We start from the raw sequence: 20,300 nt of genomic DNA on the forward strand, positions 1-20,300 counted from the left end.
AAAGAACTGGAATTTAGAATTATTTCCAATCCTACTGTAGAGATAGTAATTGTTACTATCCTTAGTAATCAAACCAGCAATACCAGGTTAACGATGTTAGACTTACAGTCTGGAAGCTACACTTCCAGCAACCCACAAAAAATAAACAGGATACTTCAAAAATGCCCAACAACAAAAACCAGAAATTAAAAATATCCCCCACACAACTGTTTGTTTTTCCAGGTATCGTCTAATGGTATCACATTAACTCATACTCTGCTTTTTTCAGTAACCAGCCCTTTTACTGTGCTCTCCAAACTTCTGTAAGCACTGAGGAAGAAGAAAGGTTGTGGAAAGGTTGTGGAAAGAGGGAGCAGGCTACAAGTACTGAGAGGTAGGAACTTCACAAGGAGCCTTCTGGTTCTGCATTTGAAAAACGAAAACCAGACAGAGGATATAATCCATAGCCCATACATTTGAAAATATGGATATTAAGAGTGCCTAATTATTACATATGCCTAAAGAGGATATCATCAGTTTATTGTTACATTCCATGGGGCTCTTTTTGAGGAAATGAGGCCAGCTTTTACAGACGTACTAGCCAGCACTTAGAAGTACACTGCATTCTACCTCTGACAACTACATACTCAATTTGCTACCTCTCTGGTTTTTACTGCTTGTTGTCATCAGAAACTTCAGATGACCAGAGAAACCTCAACCCTGCTTGCAGTGGTGCAGGTCCAGCCCTGTTCCTGTGCAAACACCAAAACCTTCACATGTGCAGGCTTTCACCCACAACTGCTGTACGTAGAACATTTGTGTCTCGGATGGAATTTAAAGAAAAAGAGTTCAGTGTGTAAGGCAACATCTGGTATCTGCCACTCATCCTGCATGTGGAAGCCAGTCACAAGCACGTTTTCCAAACTTGTGTGGCACTGAAAGGTTCCCATATGGAGATGACTAACAGTGTTATTTGGGTTAGGCTGTCAGCTACGCTTACAAGGGCTGTTTCCTGTTTATGTGACAGGCCATGTCACATTTTTCAGGCATTCCAGATACAATTGTAGAGAGAATGCATTTTGACTGGGCTTCTTGTATACCCCACCTGTGTAAGGCCATGGTAATTCCCAGCACAAGGAGACACAGTAATGTTTCACAAAACACAGAGGGTGACCAGAACATGGAGAAAAACAGAGGAAAGGCCACATATTCTGCATATCCTTTCATCTAGCTATCAAAGGAACAACAGTGCAAGAGCACCCACACAACTCTGAAACAACAGTGAAAATAAACACCAAATACAAGATCACTCATAGCGTGGCCAGGTGATCCTTTCCCTCCATTTTATCCAACACAATGCTCACACGCAACACAGCCTCCATGCACATTCAGCTGTGAAGTTCCAGGTCTGAGCATGCGTGGGATTGTTCCATGTAATGGCACAGCCATTATACCCTGCCGCCCCACCCTGCCGGCACAAAAAGGGGCATTCCCTGTACTTTCTCAGGTGATGGTAAGAAAACCTGGCTGTGAACCTTCCCTTGCCACTGAACACACATGGATCTTTTTGCTTTGCTTCTGTTGATTACTCACAATATGGATTAATCTGGGGCTTGCATGGTGCCAACAGATCCCATGAGGGAGTGGATGCCCCCTTACTCAAAGTAAGTGCTGCTGAATCAAGGTCCTAAAACTCAAGGTTCCCACCTCAAGGTGACAGCTCAAACTGCTGTATGTGCCCTTGCCAACATTAAGACATCCCAGTGCTTTTCAAGGAATCTTTTTGAAGATGGTCAGTTTCTAGAGAGTTTAGTGGTTCAATATTTTGATTGTAAACTGCTTTCTATCAATGTAAGCTCATCAAATTCAACTGAGGATCTACTGCTTTATCTGTTGAAACTTGCTCCTGTGACTTGGGGAAATAACAGGGACACTTGAGGCAATGACATGATTCTTGAAAGACCAAAAGCAACACACTGGGTCAGAAAACTGACTGGCCACAGTGCCCTGAATGTATTCTGAATTAGAGCCATATCAATCATTAGCAGTATGGCTACAGAAAAAGCCCACACTCCAATTAAAAGCTACCCCATGAAAGAGTATTTACAGAACTGCTCTCTTGGCACAAGATAAAAACCCAACTCCTGGACTCTAACTTAGTCTCCAGAGCATGCAGATCAAGGTAGCTTCTTTCTGTGCTGCTTGAGAAAACAGCATGGCCCAAATCCAGCAGACAGAGGGATCAAGCTCTGTTTGAGAGGTTTGAAAAGTGTTTGTAGTCAAACCATTGGCCGAATCACGTTTAAAATGAAGCCATGCTTGGATCCAGTTTCTAAATAGTGCTGTTGCCAGCACTATGGCACATGGTGATTTTGACTTGAGGAGACTGGTCCACAAACTTGGAGAAATATCTGATGGGACACCAGCCATCTTTCAGTCTCAACATGTATATCTGACAACACTCAGGATTACCAATCCCTAAAGTATCAACAGAAGGCAGACGTGAAGGGCTCAGAGATGAGACAGACCCTGCTCTCCTGCCAAGAACCAAGCACTCCAGAAAAATAGTAGAGTGTTACTGCAGCACTACACACATCAAGCCTCATTCTCCTGCTTGTTCTAAGCTTGGCTCAGTAATCTAAAGGAACAGCAGATCAAGAAGTTCAAAGTTATGACAGGAGAAAGGGGAAGGGAAAGTTAGGCATACCATTTTTCTTTATGGAAAAGAATGTTTTTACACATTACAGGGACACTGGGGAAAGCTGCAACAGGAAAATCAGAATGTGCTTTACAAAGGCAAACTGTGCTCTTCCCAGCATGTCTAAGCAAGCGACTGCTCCACATAAACCAAACTCTTTGAGCAAAGAATGCCTGTAATATATAGAGCTCATTTTCCATTTACTATGGTACACAACTCTAAGTGGCAGGTTTTTATCACTGCTATGAGATATCTTAGCTCCTGTCTACAGTCTGGAGCAAGTGACAGTGCTTACTTCTTCAAAATTAGACTACAGCAGCCTCCTCTGAGCTTCACAGATTTAGATCTCAGTAAGCTGGCAGGATCATGAAGAGAAGATACAGATTTTTCAATTCATGCCTTAGCAGCAGGATGAAAAGGGGAAATCACAAACCAATTCCTAAGAAAAAATGATCAATCTGCACCCAATAGAATTTAAAAAATCTTAACATTCCTTAAAGATGATTAAATCAAATTCCAGACTTCTGGACTGATTGTAAAATTTGTGAGTTTGTTTGACATTACTTTTGATTACTTCGGCTGCACAAGATCAATTAACAACATACACTGAGGATCATTTTTAACTGCAAGGCATTTATCAGACCTGCATGAAAACTATACCTGTCTTGTCCACTCACTCCTATAGACCTGCTCACCTCTAACCACATCAAGCCCAGAGGACACTTACATTGTAAATCTTACTCGAGTCACTTTTGCGTTTGCAGCAGGCTTTGATCAGGAGGCTGCCTCTCCATCACACCTGCCTCATGAAAAACAGTTCACCATACACCCCCCATGGGACACAGCCCTCCCAGCTGAAGGGACCAGCAGCTCCTACAGGTGGGGTGAATGAAACAGGAGCCACCTGTCAGCCACCTCAGTTAAACTGAACAAAAGTGGGGAACCAGAGCCCTCTGCCTCAGCAGCTCCCAGCACATGAAGGCACACAGACATGTGACCCACAGCGGCACAGGGACAGCACCCCTGAGGATGACAAAAAGTGATTTGCAGAGTTCAAAAAAAACAAGGGAAGTCATCAAGAATATAGAAGTCAGTGAGGGGAGCTTCAGGAACAGAGAACATATCCTAATGGACAACAGGGCAAGGGCGTCTCTCTTCACTAAGGTAAGTCAAGAACAGAAAGGGCCAGAGGAAAATAAGAGCCATTTTCCCTTCCCTCCTGCACAGAATCACAAACATATTTAAGAAAATGAACTGTGAGATGATGCATGTAAAAAATATACTGCTCCACCATGGCTGGTGATGGTAGAGTTATGTTGTATATTTAGGCAGGCATCCAGAAAAAGGTGACTGCCAGTTCATGGCTATGAATCTGAAGAGCACAGTAAGAGGCTACAGTGTGCTTCACAGAACAAACCAGCAACAATAACTACAGAGAGCACCAGAACACAGCTAACTTCCAAGGTGCTGATCAAAGGTTTAGACTAGGACAAGAGAAAGGAAAAACCAAGGAGATACAGATCCTTCTTGATGTGCCTATCAATTTCAGACATCTCTACACTGATTTGTTGTCTTCAAACAATACTCACACATCTGTATTGTTTAGAGGCTAGAAAAGACAACTATATGAGGAGGTTGACAGCTGGTCTGAAAGCCTCACAGAGTCAGACCTAAAGACAGTCAGAATTTACCTGTGAGGTTTTGGAGCCACAGTGAAAGCCAAGAAGACAATCAATGAAAGAAGATGTTCTGGACACAAGGAGAAGATGTTCTTGTTATTATGGAACATTAAGTGTGTACAAGAAGGAACTTGCATATAATATGTAACCAACTATACTTTTGCTTGTATACTAATTGTATTACTGCTTGAATGGTCATGGTTTGTTAGACAGCCTTGTCGTTGTTTGCAAGCAGCCAATCCTAAGCCACAGTAATTGTGAGCAGCAGCAGAGAATAATAAAATAACTTCTACTTCTTATGGCTTTAGATTACAACAAGTGTGCGTGTCGTTTATGTCCGTCTCAACAAAGCAACAACTGTAGCTGTCTTAAGACAATAAAAGACAATAGCTAGAGTGGCAAGAGGAGCGATTTAGCAAGCGAATGGCTTTAACAAAGTAGATAGCAATACCAGGTTAAAAAGCATTAGAAGATCAAGCCCATGGTTCTGATACAGGGTGTGATGAAACATGCATTATTTTTATCCATTCCTTCCTAAACCCATATAGGTAAGCAGGACTACCTCTCTTAGCTTTCAACAAATCTTTTAATCATTCACCAGAGACTTTTAAATGGTTAAAGTCATCTCCACTCAGGGAAAGTTACTTGATTTCCAGCATTTAAAAGCCAAAGCAGACATTTCAAAATACATTCAGCTGCATGGAATTATATGTCTCCACATACATTGTTCACTGCTTTTTCTCAATACAGGTATCCATGTCTCTTCAGTTTCTCCTAACAAGGACTTACTTGCCTTGGCTGTTAACTAGTGTCTTCTGTTTTTAACTCTTTTGTTCAGCAGACTAAATGGAGGAAACTATGGGGAAATAAAACCAAATAAGCAGCAGGAACTTACCTGGTTCCAGAGCTGACACTGTAGGCTCTGTCCATGTTTCTAGTTCTCATCATTCTCTGTTTTGTGAGAGGTCAGCAAGAAACACTTTTCCTCTCTTTCTTGTCCTTTGCCTTGTCCAGCTTTCTGACTCCAACTATCCAAAATGGCAAATCAGTAAGAAAACTTCTTCAAAATGCTCCAAAAATTTTCACAACAACCTCAAGCCAGCAGTTGCTTCCTCCCAGGTAACTTCTGTCCTACCTCCTGTGATTCTGGCTGTTAGTCTGTTGTGGTTTAACCCCAGCTGGTAACTAAGCACCACTCAGAGGCTGCTCACCCCAGGTGGGATGGAGGAGAGAATTGGAAGGGTAGAAGTAAGAACACTTGTGGGTTGAGATAAAGACAATTTAATAAGTAAAGCAAAAGTTGCACAGACAAGCAAAGCAAAACTCGTTCACCACTTCCCATGGGCAGACAGGTGTTCAGCCATCTCCACGAAATCCAGGCTCTATCACACCTAACTGTAACTTGGGAAGACAAACTCCATCACTCCAAACACCCCTCCCTTCTTCCCCAGTCTCACATGCTGAGCATGACTCCGTCTGTTATAGGATATGTGTTGGGTCAGCTGGGGTTGGCTGTCCCAGCTGTGTCCCCTCCCAACTCCTTGTGCACCTCTAGTCTCTTCACTGGTGGGGTGGGGTTGATGCCTTAGGTTTTAACTTTTATATTTTTCAAATCCTGTACTGCTTAGTGTGTAACTCTGAAGTTCCTTGTAGCCTGTTAACTTCTGCTCTCTCATGCTAGGCAGACATAACAAAGCCTCTCCAGACCTGCTCTCCAAGGACACTCAGACTGTCCTAGGCCCAAAAAGTAAACCAAAGCCTCTAAAAGGAAGGGCAAGCTTGGGGAAACGACATCATTAACTGAAGCTTTAATTGGAGAATTAAATATGCAAATGAACCAAACTTATAAAAGTGTGAAGAACTTGTGACCTGTTGTCCATCTTAGGGTCCATCTGGCTCCCCAGGGTGTACCTTTGAAGGCCCTTCAAATAAATACCTACCTTTGTTCCCTTATTCTTGTCTAGTCTCTGTTTTTAGGTGGCCTCTTCAGGCATCAGAGTGAGAGGCAGAAAAGGCCTTGGCTCTGTGCAAGCCCTGCTCAGCAGTAACAAAAATATCCCTGTGTTATCAACACTGTTTCCAGCACAAATCCAAAACAGCCCCGTACCAGTAACTGTAAAAGAAAATTAACCCAGACAAAAACCACCGGAGAGTCACAGGTGCTACTCCAATTCACTCATCTTGTTTAATGAAGTACAGCTGAGATACTCTGTGCCATCATATGATGCTCCACTTTTTCCTTGCACCTGACCATTTTCCTTTCCACACCACAAGCAAACAGGTATCTGGATAACAGATAAAGAAAATACTATGTACCCAGCACTTCAACAGTATTCCAGAATAACAGAAGGAATTTAGAAAAACTGGGATCCTGCAGGTCCCACTTAATTCAGATTACCACTGAAAGTTTCTGAGGCACTGCAGAGCTACTATTTTATAATTTTAATCCCTGTTTAGGAAAAACAGAGAGGCTTTACAGCCCAAAACATACAAGACAGCAACATTCAAAGCAGTTACAACATAAAACTGTCTTTTCTTACTCCAACGCTTTTTCAAAGTTTATCAAAACTTGCACAGGATCATCCAAATATTAAAACATCCAAGCAGAAACACTCCTTAAGACTTGCATGATGGATGGTTACAGCACTAATTAAAAAAGAAGTCACTACCTCACAGCTGCATTCCATAAAAGGAATGAAACTGTTGGGAACAGCTGGGAGTTTATGTAGCAGGGGCTGAAGATATCAAAACCAAAGACAGTGCCTGAGCAGCAAGCATTGTTTTTCTTTTTGGTCATCTTTAAATTTTATTTATTTTAAAGACTTACATTTGTGCTATGACTGCTTCTTTATGAAAAAGATATGTCAAACTGAATCTGAACAAAACCAAAAAACCCGTTCTTGGAATTTAGAAGTACCAGGTTCTTCTCTCTTCTCTATAGGGAACTTGAACATTATGGGGTTTTTTTTCCCTGTGCAGGGGGAGAATTGTTAATTTTAAAAATATATACTGAGCCAAGCAGTGGAATTAACTTTAACAAAGAAAAAAAAAAAAAGAGAAAAAGGCGGGATTGATTTCAAACCAAGACACTCATACTCCAAAAAGGGCTATTACTCTTTACAGTGACAGACAGATGCATTCTGTGTCTGGCTGAACATACACGGAGCTCTGCTGCTCAGCGTCCCCTCACTCCTGAGTTTAATTCAGCTACTAACCTGTACTAATCATTATGTCTAAGCTCAGCACATCTTCATTTCTAGTTGTTCCTCCTCCAAAACCACACCTTTATCTGGTTTGTTAAGAGTCTGCTAAGAAGTGGACAAGACAAGGTTTTAATCAAATGTATGCAGTAACAACAGGTTTTATTCAAAATTTCCAGTAAAGAGGACTCACTCGTTTTGGAATAAAAGTACTTAAAAGTACTACAGCTTACATGAATATAAAAGAGCAAAGAGAAGAAAATAAACAAAGCAGTAAAAAAAAAAAATTAAAAATATATATATTTTTTTGAAGTTTGAAATAGACCCCCACAGGGATACTGAAGTCCTTCAAACAATTAACAGTTACTAGGTTTGGCAAAACAAAATTCTCTCACAAAATTAAAAGCCTACTTTTGTTACATAAACTGTATAAAACTGCTCAATAGTTAAAGAGCACTCTGTACAAATTTGTCTTGAAATACATAGAGCTGCAGCCTTCAAACTGCAGTAATTAATCATTTTGTCCTCTTCATGGGTAAAAGAAGCTGCACAACTGCTTTGGGGGAAAAGGAAGAGGCAAAAATAGTCCGAACTAACAAGATGAAGCCACTATGAAAACAAAATGCACAACAAAATTCAGACCTCAGTTTAAACTAACACACTATGTTTACAATATATTCTACATTTCAGTTGTCATTTTCCCCTCCCACTCCCACCTCCCCCCATTCAAATATTCCTAATTCCTTTATGGTCTAAATCTAATTTATTTCTAAACTTTCAAATACACCATACATACATTTAGCAAAAGAACATACCTAACATTCTTACAGTAGTATGGTCAGGACACAATTTCAGAGATAGCACACAGTTACTGAGATTAAACCTTATGATTTCTTTTACTTTCAAAGAGAACAGCAACCATCAATGTCATGTTTTTAAGAAGTACTGAAGAGAGGCTGCAAAAAGCAGACTTGGCCAACTTCCACTCTTAGCTCCAGAGGACAAGGGGGAAACCAGCGAGTGCTGAATGAGGAAGGAGAACCTTAAGAGTGCTGGCTACAGAAAAATCCTTTGGGAACTGGGTCCAGCACACTGAGTTTGGCTTTGGCTCTGTCATCCCTCTTGTACTAAGCCCCACAAATCAACTCCACAATAGTACGTTACAATGTAAACTAGAATTCTTTATACCGACAGTATGTCAAAGGGGTTTATTTATCTTTGTTTTCTGAATCCAACAGTTGGTCACAGAAGTCAAGTGTTTTCATGGCTCTTTTTCAGCTGTTGCCAGTTGAGGGGGAAAAAAAAATAAAAATGTGTGTCTGACTCATACATCTTTCAAGTACATGCAAGGCTCAACTGTTTCCAAAATGCAGGAGCTTGGGACTTTTTAAGACACTGAAGAAATGGGATTATGAGGAGAGCCCATCTGAGTAAGTACTTTATCCAGCCACTGAAGGGGACCATGGAGATGTATCTCTATCCAGCAAGGAGTGCTCGTTACATCCTGGCGATGATACTCAGCTCCCCAGCCCTGGAAACAGAATCATAAGTGGGGAAAGAAAAAACAAATCACTTTATATTATAGTATTAAATACATGAAAAGTATACTTCTTACCAAAATAGCTTTCAACAGTCATTATCAGCAGGGTGGCATAGTACCCATAGCACCCACCAACTATTATCACATTTCAACAAACAAATCAAAAGCTAAAAAATCATAAATGTGGAAAAAGTATTGTGTCCAAACTCTTGGAATGGAAGTCTTTAAAGGCATAACCTGTGGCAGTGCAAAATTTCCCCATACATCACTGCCAGCTGCCTGAGGTCCCTATAAAGCCTCTGAAGAGGGGGATATTCAAATCTTCTCTGCCAAGACTGAAAACAGAACAAATTGGGGGGAGATGCTGCCAAACAGATAAAAAAATTAAAAGATGAGGTGATAGACTGATGTGGAAATGGGGGTGAGGCATCTGTCTGACAAGAACCAAAGTATTGTTCTCAGGATGGAGATGATAAACTGAGCAGTAAGTCAGAAGCATTCATCCTTGGAGAAAGAGGGAATGGCCATTCCCCATCAGGCTACTTCTCAAGTTAAGGCAGGTTTTGTTTCAGCTCACACCTGATTCTGTTACAGTAATTACCAAAGATACAAAGAGATATTTAAAAGCATTCAAAATTGTTTTGTAAGTGAACCATTTCTGGGGCAGGTCTGAAGAGAAGACCATGACATCTGGAGGTACAGTTTGCTCTGCTCTGTATTAACCCCTAATGAAGGGATTTCCCAGCTCCCAGCACAGGTGGCAGCAGCTCTGAACACTGTGCAGTGCAACTTCCTGTTGCAAGGCATGGATCATTGATAGAATTATGGGATCAATAAAAGAACTGTACAAGCAAGAGCCTGCAAGCAAAAGGCCTGTGTGAGAAAAACTCTCCATGAGAAAATCCCTGTGTGAAAAAACAGGCCTGGGAACAAGAAGGGAGTTTAAGAAGGTACAGCTGTACAGATAAGACCCGGAGAAGGGGAGGTGAACTCTGAATTCTTTTAATCATAACATAACTGTAGAAGCTTGCCAATGTAAGTCCAATTATGTAGAAGTAGAAATGCGCTTTGGTAAGTTTTAAGCCACTTAAGAGTTAACAAGCTGGTATACTATATAAGTGCCTCTGGATTCCTAATAAACGGAGCTTGCTTTTATCAACCATATTGGTTTGGACTGCAATTTCTCCCCCCGCCGGAGTCCACAGACCCCTCAATTCTAACAACTTCCAATACACAGGAGGTCCTGTTTGTTTAGGCAACACTGCCATACAACTCTGTAGGCTGCAGAGATACAGCCTATTCAATTTTAGGAACCCCTGTCTTAACACATCTGAAAGTTCCCATCTTCCCATCATGAAGAGCACTGCAGCATATCACCATCTTCATTTGATTACTTTCATGTAAGGACCAGCCCTTTTATATCAGTACCTATGTTGACACTCACACAACAGCCACATCACAAATCCTGACCTTGCATGCCCTCCTAGAATAGAAAAGTATGCATATTATTCTAAATAATGACTGCAGTTCCTAATTTGTGAGTTGCTGGTCAAGATTTAGAGGACTTATGTGAAGAAACATCTTCTGCAAGTCACCTCAAGCTTTCTAAGTATGTGGGTCAGATGGGCTTCTGTCCCCAAATACTTCATTTCACTGAGATCTGTTTTAGACCCAATGAGCATTACATCCTTAAAATTCAGCAGCCATTAATAAGCTGATGAAGAGAGTTACTGGACCATTCAAAATCATGACATTAAGAAAAAAGAATTTACTTTGCTTATAAAATAATCATGTACCTTTACAAAACTCATCCGGAGAGTGCACATCTTCGTGAGCTCATACACTGTCTCAAAGCCATGGTTCACGGACTGAGCCAGAAGCTGAGCAAACTCTTGATTATTGAAAATCTTCAGACTGCAGCCACTGGGGATTTTGCAGACCGTGGTGGGATGGAAGCCGTGGTGGTAGTTGCAGTTCCGACTTTGCACAAAGATGCTGCTGTCGCTCAGACATTCAGCGTACACCTCCCCACCAACGTAGTAGAGATGGACCCCTGTGAGGAGAAGGTTGGCATAAGGAGGGTTGACAAATTCACATCTGTGTCTGTTTTCATGCTCTTTCTCCACAGAGATAGGCTTCTGCTTAAAGAGATAAACCTTAACTGCATATCAGAACATCATCTGTCTTCAGCCTTCATTTTTACTTTTCTCTTTCATCAGCAGGCGATCTGAAAGAAGGCTATGCATGTATGTATGCATGTATGTATGTATGTATGTATGTAAGGGGAATCAACATGTTACATATTCAGCAACACTAAACCCGCAAGCACAGTAGTTTTGATGCCTTCCCATTGGACAACCTGACCACTTGAACTTTTTCTTGTTATATTTAAGTGAAGCAGTTATTGGGAATCCAAGCAGAGAGAGCAGAAACCTGCTGCATCATTTGTAGATACTAAACCAGCCCCAAGCTTGATGCTCTGGAGAAGTCTTGAATTCTAGTTTGGGTAGCATGAGTTTTGTCAGCTAGCTTTGATTTCAGAAAGCTAGGTGGGGAAAAAAAAAGGCCTTCAAATTCTTCAGCCATATCTGCTAAATGAGAGTACACACAAATTTTACAGTGCTTTCCCCTGCTCCCTCACCTGTCTTCCACAGCAGCAAAGCCCCAGAAGAGTAGCATATAGAGAACCTTTGTGTCAGTAGGAGTCAATTCCAAAGGTTTTGAGAAAGCCCGAAAATTTACGTTCTGTGTTTAAAAATGGTTTATTTGCTACTTAAACCTTTCACCTCCCACAATGTCACAAATCCCAGAGGTGAACACACAGAATTAAAAAACTCGACTGCAGTCCAGTAAGAAAGCCTTGACTGTGCTCTGTCATGTAAGATTTTGCCACTGACTGTGTGGGTACATACATACTCCCACCTGATCTGCAAAAACATTTATGGCTATGTCTTCAGGTTTGGGATTTACTCCTCCTTTCTCAAAGACTAACAGTTCTACATCACCATCACTTGTACGCATTTACTATTCAACTGCATCCTTGTCTCTCCCACGCTCTGCTTTGGTATACACACAGTTAAGTGCTTCAGCAGAATTCTGCCTGCAGCTGGGTTACTCTTAACAGGAAAAATGAATGAGGTGTTAAATAAATATCCTGATACTTGGGAAGATGGATGGGGAGGAAAAGAAGGAAGAAGTATTAGCACTTGAGTGGCACAACACAGGTGTGGTGCACTGCTGAGAGCTGCACAAGTTCTTAGGAAGAGAAAAGCTCTCCAGACTGGGGACTCAAACTCGAGGACCTGACAGTTCTCTTCAGCTTCAATTCTTTCCTCCTCTCATGAACTGGCACGTAAAACATCCACCCCACTGCTTGGGCATGCTGAACCCTCAACTGTCTCAGAAAATTTACAGTTTACAAATAATGTAAATACCTAAAATATTTGCCTTGCAGGAATGGCCCCATAGCAGGGGGCAATGTCAGTTTTGCCTGCCATTTGCATTACAGGTGAGTTCAGAAAAGAGGACTGTATTAGTCAGGCATAAAGATGAAGATTTTCTCTTTTGCAAGACTGTCACAGACATGGAAGGGAAGCAAAAAATTCCCACGGAAAGAATCACCAGCCTGTGAAACATGCATTTGGAATAAACTGATTTAGCAGGTTATCTCCCAAAATACATCTTAGAATAGCTAATTTATGTTAGAACTAAGGCTACCTAAAAAATTTGGTGCCAAGAACCACAGTGAGGATTTCCATATACAGCAATAATCAAGATAAATCAAAACCATTTCATTACACAAACTGCCTTAACCTCTCATTCTAGTTTACATTTCGATAGCCTTCAGGCAATTAAAAATTGATTAAGGGTAAAAGCTTCCTGTAATTACACACCAGGTAGGAACAATACTTTGTTTATAAGACTAGGCCAGAAAATTATATGTTTACCAACACAGGCACTTCTCCCACATCCTAGGGAAGAGCAGCTTACTCTTGAGGGAAGTGGCCCAGGTTGTATGTCTCAGGAAATGCCACCCACCTCCAAAATGGATGGCCAGATCCCAAACCCACCTTTGCCGATGTGCCGCCTCGTGTTCTCAATGGTGGAGTTGCGGTTGACGTTGGAGAGCAGCCCCAGGCAGAACCTGTTCTTGTTGTTTGAGGGGTCAGTGAAGCCATCCACCAGAATGCTGGTGGAGGACGCGTGGAACGCCTCCCCAACACGGTTGTTCAGCTCATAGTAGACGATGGAGCACCAGTGCTTTGGCTCTTCGTAAGCAACTGCCTGGACATCTGGAAAGTAACAACGGAAACCTTACAGCCTAACAGTGCTGGAACACAGGCTCGATGTGTAAAGAGTCATAACCCTGCAGATTTAGGCTACATGGAGTAGAATAATTTCTACCCAAGACTCAGAAGAGACAAAGGCTGGCACTAGGTATGAGCAGAAAAGTGCAGGAAGCTCCTGGGCACATCCCAAGCAGTGCCCCAATATCCTTGCCCTGTTTTCTTACATGCCACAGTGCAGGCCCAGACAGCAGAGAAATGGTGCAACTGCACAACTCAGCTTTCTTTCCTATTCAGTAGATGGGATTTCTACTTCATTTTACTAACAAACTACAAGTCACCTGTTTGCTTACTGCAAAGCTGTATAGCAACAGGAAGAAACAGCATCACACAACTGCATCAAAAACCATTCCTCACTCTACAAAGAAGTACAGCAAGGAAGCTTAAATATACAGTCAGCCGATCAATCTTTCAGCATCCAGAGCATGACCAAATCCTTCTCCTGGGTTTTTTGGGAGAATGGTAGGAGACTTCAAAAAACCTAAGAGAGACTGATATTTGTCTGCAGAACATGCATGAAGCACATCCACAATATGAAGAGATACTGCTTGGGATTGGAGGATGAATAGGGCATTCACACACAGGATCCCAACAGTTACACTGGGCTGGAGAGCAGAGGAACTGGAGGAAGAGAGTATTTAATGAGGACCTTTTATTCATCAACTGCTACCAAATGCAAGATCTCCAACTCTTCACCACCAAAAGAACAACTTGCTCAGCAATAGCAAGGATTTCTCAGAACGTAGTTATCCAGATGCTCATAACAAGAAGTTCCTCCTCGGCAGCTCCTAACTGAAGCTGGGAATTGTACAGAAAGCTGACAGGCAATTCCTGGTTCACTTCTAATCATTCAAGCACTAGAAACACGTGGAAGTCTTGAAGTCACACTTGTGACTGTGCATGGGAAACAATTTCTCCAGATGATACCAAAGGCCTTAGCCAAGAAGTTTCCCAGTGGGTATCCAACAACTCCAGGCTTCTTCGTATACCTATCTCCACCCAGAGCACATTCTTTAAGGTGCCAAATACAGCTAAAAATTGCTAAACTGCCTCCAAATAAAAGGAGGCTACCAGGGGTTGTGGTTGCTTTATGTGGTTTCTTTCAAATGAAGGACACTATTTCACTACTAAGACTAGGAAAGTGGGACTTGCTGCTAAAACACCAAATTCACAGATACCAAAGCCAAGTGCTACAATGAAAATCAGACTGGTATTATGGGAAAACTTGTTTTTCTGGCCATAAGTTTCCTTCTCCCAGCTCCAAGTTTTTACTGGTATCAGCCAACTAAGATTTGTGCTCATATTTTCCTCTGTTCACAGATTACACTGCTATGAGTTTTTGTTACAAAAAGCAAAAATCCCCCTCGAGCCAGCAGTACACAGTAGATGCAAAAGGTGGCAAATAATCAAGAGCAGGATAACACATCCTACATCACTATGCAAAACTTCTGAGCATAGTGCTTATTGCTAATTACTTGCTTAAAAACACTGGTAAAAAGCTCATCTTTCCTGATACTCTGGCAATTTCTATCCCTTCACATCACTGTTTAAAAAAAAAAAAAAAAGAAAAAGACGAAGACGAAGAAAAACCAGTCTTTAATTATTAGTAAGAGGTTACTACATTTTTAATTCCCATAAAGATGCCAGCAATTATCAAAGCTGCAGCTTTGCCCCAGTTCTCAAAGTCAGGAAGAAATCTTGCCAGCTGGCCATTCTTACAGAATTAATCATATCTCTCTCACACAGATTTCATACTGACTTCCTTGCATTTGCTTTAAGTCATGCAGAGCAGGTGCGTTTAGTCTCTCTATTCCCAGCATGGGCCAACAATGGAAATTACCCAACTTCATTGACAGGATGCAGCTTGTTAAATCAAATCTCTTAAGGCTAACAAATCACCATGAAGAACATGCTTCTAAAAAGTTTGCAACAAAAATGGTGCAGTAAGTTCACAGTAAGAACTCTTCTTCTACAACCTGTGGCAGATTTTTTTTTAAAGTACTGCAATCACAGCATACATATGTGAATAATAAACATGTGAAGGCACCCAAAAGTCTTTCTTTTTAATGAAGGGACAGAGATGAAAATCCATTGTACTAAACTACTAGAATGGAAAAATATCAATAGACACAATTTTTATTTTGAAATGGCTGAATGATAAAGAGAGCAAGAAGAAAAATGTAAAGCCTTTTCTCTTTATCAACTCTCATGTGTTAGAGGAATTCTACAGTACTCACGTGTTTTGGGAGAGGGACACACATGCAGAGGTCTGCAGTTAGGCATAAAGTTTGATAAATGTATTTTGGGGCAGTAAATTTCTGGCCCAAAATTCCTGCAAACTATTCACACACGCAAAGTGTAGTCTGCGTGATTAGCAAAAAATGGGGAGTGCTACAGATGGGGTTTATCACATTCAAAACTCATTCCAAGCAGAGTAAAACAGGCTAACACAAAAGCCATCCAAATTGTTCTAAAAGGGCAGATATACTTCCTGAAACCAGACATTGAGCTTAGCAGCAAAGCAAGTACCAAAAAAACCCCCAAAAACCCAAAAAAACCCACCAACACCAAAAAATCCAAAACACAACAGTTAAATTGTTCATGTGCTTGTGATCTTGATAATTGTTCTGGCACAGCATCCAGCTTGCTGCTCTTTCTTGGCATGGGCCACAACTGTGTAAGCTGAAGTGTTCTCTGAAGGGGCCATTTCTCACAATGTGATGACGAATGCACCGAATCCTTTGCTCAGCAGTGGCGGCTGCTGCTGTGGCTTTAGCAAGCAATGTGTAAAAACATGTCTGTGTCACAGTACATAAAGCAACAGGTCTTTATTTAAATACAGATTTTTAAAGTCTGTAGCAATGCCACGCCTCAGGAAGGTAACTCTGTATTCTGAACCAAGTGTTATCACTGCCTGATTCAAAGATGAAACAAAAATGGGACAAGAGGGTGGAACTACACAAAATACAAGAAACCATAAATGCCCTTATAACCAGAAGGGGAACTTTATTAAAAGCAGAACATACTCTTTAAAGACTAAAGTTTAAAACTCAGGACAAAAACATAACAAAAAAGCACAATTTTATAAGATGTACTGTCTCAGAGGAAAAAAAGCAGATATTCCAGCTGCCCATGTAAAATGTCTCTGGGCATTTACATAACTGACAGTTTAGCATTCCTCCTCTGGTCAAGTCTTTGCTTGGAAAGCTATATTTGACCACATCTACTGTAACCCACAATTCAGCAGGTATTCTATAGCATTAACTGCATTGCTCCAATAAATCAATGTAATCATAAGAGAGAAAGAGATTCCTTTGCTTGCACACATGTAATTTCAGTATCACATGCAGAAATGTGCAGCCTCATAGAAGTTCTTTCTGTTCAGAGATTAGTGGAAGTTCCCAATAGAAAACATAAAATTACTTTGGTCTTTGAGTTCGTTGGGAGTAAGAAAGTAATAAACCCCATATATTTTACGTTTTTAAAGAGTCATGGGATAGATTCCTGTCTTAAATAAATATTTACATTTATAAATAATCTCCAGCTTTACTATTTCATCCCTCACAACAACAGAAGAAAAATTAAATGGCCGTTTTTTTCCCTTTTCTGCAGACAACAATTTTCATGAATAATATCCATCCAAAATTAAAACTCAGTTATTACTAGTAATAGTAATAGAACTGGAGGTTCTTTACTCTTAAGAAGTGAAGCAGAAAACATGAAGGAAGTGTTCTTACCTCCCCTGTGTACGTCAGGGGGAATTGCAGGTGCCATCATGTTGGTATCCATGGGCTGGGAGGTATCGTGTGTCATCGGATCTTCCGGAGGCAGGTAAGCAGGTGGGGGAGTATCAGCTAAATATAGAAAAGGCAGAGATACACAACTCCTTTCCTCTCTTTAAAGCACATCTACATATCCACATAAACAGTTTGAGCCTGGAAATGCTTCCAGCCTGACTCAGCTATAAACTTCCACCCACCAGAAATCTGAAAAAGCAATCATGGACCTCAAATAAGGAAAGCAAAGAATTACTGTGCATATTAAGCACAACTGCAATAAAAACAAGTCACTTCACCCCCACATAAAGCCACAAAAGAGAGCTCAGCTGTGTTTCCAGCCCACGGTTCTGCAGGCTGAAAGTGCCATACAAACATCAGGGCACAAAAGAGATCTCACGGCCCAGCCAGGAGTAGATATTGAGTATGTTAAGAGTGAACAGAAATTGGAGCAGAAAACTTTCAGTTCGAGCTTTTCCGTTTCCAACACAATCCTACCAGCAAAGTATTTAAACATCCCAGTTATATCCAGGGCCTTATCACTGTCAGTATGAAGTATTAGCTCTGTTTCTGTAGACTGGGAACAGTAGAGTATTCAGGAACCCTAATTCTACAGAAGTGGCCATCTGGGTTTGGAATTTCTCTGTCAGTGTCTCTGTCCTGTCCCATTCAGGGCTGCATCACCAGCACAGAACAAACCCGTGCACAGTGACCACACTCATTAACATACAGCTTTCAGCCCTGTTTGACGTGTCCCAGCCAGCACTGCCCTTCAGCTGCCTATTCCACTTCTGGGAAAGCTTCCCAAAAGATTTCTTAGAAGCTGCTGGAAGTTGCCAATGTCACCATTTCCCAATACACCAGAGGACACTCTCCTCCAGATCAATTGCACAGAGGTACATCCAAGAGCGAGAGAAACCCTTGCCTGATCCCTGCAAGCTTTCGCTGCAAAAACTGGGATTAGATTACCACTGTGCTGTCTCTGCTGCTGCTCATCCCACATTTATTTCCATTACTGAGAGTATGGATTGCAAACTGCCACAGCAAATAATCACAGGGGATTCCAAAACTCTGAAAACCAAATTAGCATCAACAAAAGGCAGGAGAATGCTTTGTAAGTTTTGGGGGTTTTTGTGGAGTGGTGGTTTTGTTTAGATTTTAATGTATTTTTAAAGAAAACGTGTTCATGACATTTATTAACTACTGATTGTTTAGCTGGTATTTTGTTGAGAGCTTTACATCTAATGCTGGCACGTGCCTGTCTAATTCCCTTACTTGAACACCCTCAGTTGGATGAGAAAGCAGCAGAGAAAGACAGAGATGGCAACAGGGTTGCATTAAAAGCTTAACAAACTGCACTGGATTTTGAGTCTCCTGTTTTACTATGCCTTAAGTGTTTGTGCAAACACGATGTTGGTCATGCACAAGATTCCAAGGCCACAGGCAACAAATTAACCAGTATCCAGAAAGTTTTCAAGGATAACTGCTTTGCCCCTTTATTTTTGTATTTTTCAAAAGTCAGCCTTTCCCCATTAGTGCAAGATGGACAACAGTCCAGGGCTAAGCATCAAGGACATCAGTATCCTGACCTGCCCTCTAATTCAATTTCTTCACTGCAGCTGCTGACATTAAGGGCGTGTGGACAGAACAGACCTTCAAAGATCAAGTGAACTTCCGCAAGCCAGCATTCAGGAAGACCTTCCTGGGTCTTTATCTCTGTTGGAAGAGCCCCCAACCACAGCAATCACGTTAAAAAAAAGGAAAAAAAAAACCCAGCTGGTTTCACAGGAACTCCTCACATTTTTTAGAGAAGCCAATACAAACTCTCCTTCCTTCCAGCAAATTCAGTAGTCTTCACTCACAAGAGAAAAATTTGAAACAATTATCAAGAGCAAAAATCTATGGATATTAATTTCATGTAATAGGAAACAGATTTTTCACAAATCTGCTGCTTTGTTTACACACACTCTCCCTCAGCCCCTGAAGAAAACAGGCAAAAAACATCAGTAAGCATTTGTACTGCGTCCTTCTCCCAGCATATAGATCAAGAAATCCACTACAGACTGCTTCTGCAGTATTTTTTATCCAGCCACATGTAAATAAGGCAGCTTCACAGAATTTTCTACAGACACCAGTCAACAAAGGAAGGCTCTTACTTCTCTGACTTTAGGTAGTAAAACTGCCTGAAGAGTTGTTTTTAGGACCCGTGTTTCAGTTGAAGTATATTTGCTGCTTGAAATTACACCACTATGCGAAGAAATTGTTTATCAAGTAGCAGTACCATGGTCACCTTGAGAAATATCCTTTTTCTGCAGAGCTAAAGCCTTGTGATGAACCTATGATGATCTCTTTCTTAAGCAAGGATGATCTCTAGCACCACACTTTTACTGCATTGAACACTATGCTTTGTGGGCTAAACTGCTGAACTGGTCCCCAGAGTATTTTGGATCCCTCCCCACACCCCACAGGAGTTCTACTGTAATGTTTTAACTGTGTTTGAAACAGGCACAATATTAAAGCCTTCAATATTACCAGACAAAGAGATTCTATACTCTGTATTACCTTACATCTCTCAACTTGCTATTGAACACACGTGTTGGCCGATCATTTGGCGTTAATAAGCAAAAAACCCATGACAGCAGTGATGTCCAACCACCTTCTCCCTTCTGAAGGGAAGCTGACTGTACCTGGCATCTGGAAAGGACTTCCTGGGTCCGAGCTGGCTGGAGAATGCGGATAGGTGCTACTGCTGCTTCCAGGTGAGTTTGGATAGCTGCTGCTGGGCGAGTGGGGGAACGGGTGACTGTTGGGCTGCTGGAAAGAGTCCGGGAAAGTCGCGTTGTGTGGCATGTGGGGCTCGTTTTGTCCCAGGTTGCGGAACTGCGCCAAAAGGCTGTGCTGGGGGTTGTACTCGCTGTGCCTTGGAACCAGCACTGGAGGAAGGACTGGAAAGGGAGAAAGAGAGAAAAGCCACAGCGTTAGAGACTCAGTTCTGAAGGTATACAGGGGAAAAAACCCCACATTCTTCCTCCCCCCTGGCATATCCGCATCTGCCTCAAAAACAAGGTAGTCAAGCCTAGGA

The 20,300-nt window shown here is 41.5% G+C and overlaps 1 protein-coding gene across 1 annotated transcript in view; it reads right to left on the reverse strand.

The window, feature by feature from the left end:
• Positions 1-6,783: 6,783 nt before the first annotated feature.
• SMAD1 (SMAD family member 1) overlaps positions 6,784-20,300 on the reverse strand; it is a 65,602-nt gene continuing 52,085 nt past the window's right edge. The window contains exons 3-7 of the mRNA XM_008641277.2: positions 19,906-20,163; positions 17,180-17,296; positions 13,167-13,388; positions 10,893-11,149; positions 6,784-9,087 (exon numbers count right to left, since the gene is read on the reverse strand). Coding sequence (XP_008639499.1) covers positions 8,944-9,087; positions 10,893-11,149; positions 13,167-13,388; positions 17,180-17,296; positions 19,906-20,163 — 998 coding nt within the window. The 3' untranslated portion in view covers positions 6,784-8,943. The remainder of the gene's footprint in view (positions 9,088-10,892; positions 11,150-13,166; positions 13,389-17,179; positions 17,297-19,905; positions 20,164-20,300) is intronic.

This window comes from Corvus brachyrhynchos, unplaced genomic scaffold (assembly GCF_000691975.1).
Source record: "Corvus brachyrhynchos isolate BGI_N302 unplaced genomic scaffold, ASM69197v1 scaffold229, whole genome shotgun sequence".
Taxonomy (NCBI): Eukaryota; Metazoa; Chordata; class Aves; order Passeriformes; family Corvidae; genus Corvus; species Corvus brachyrhynchos.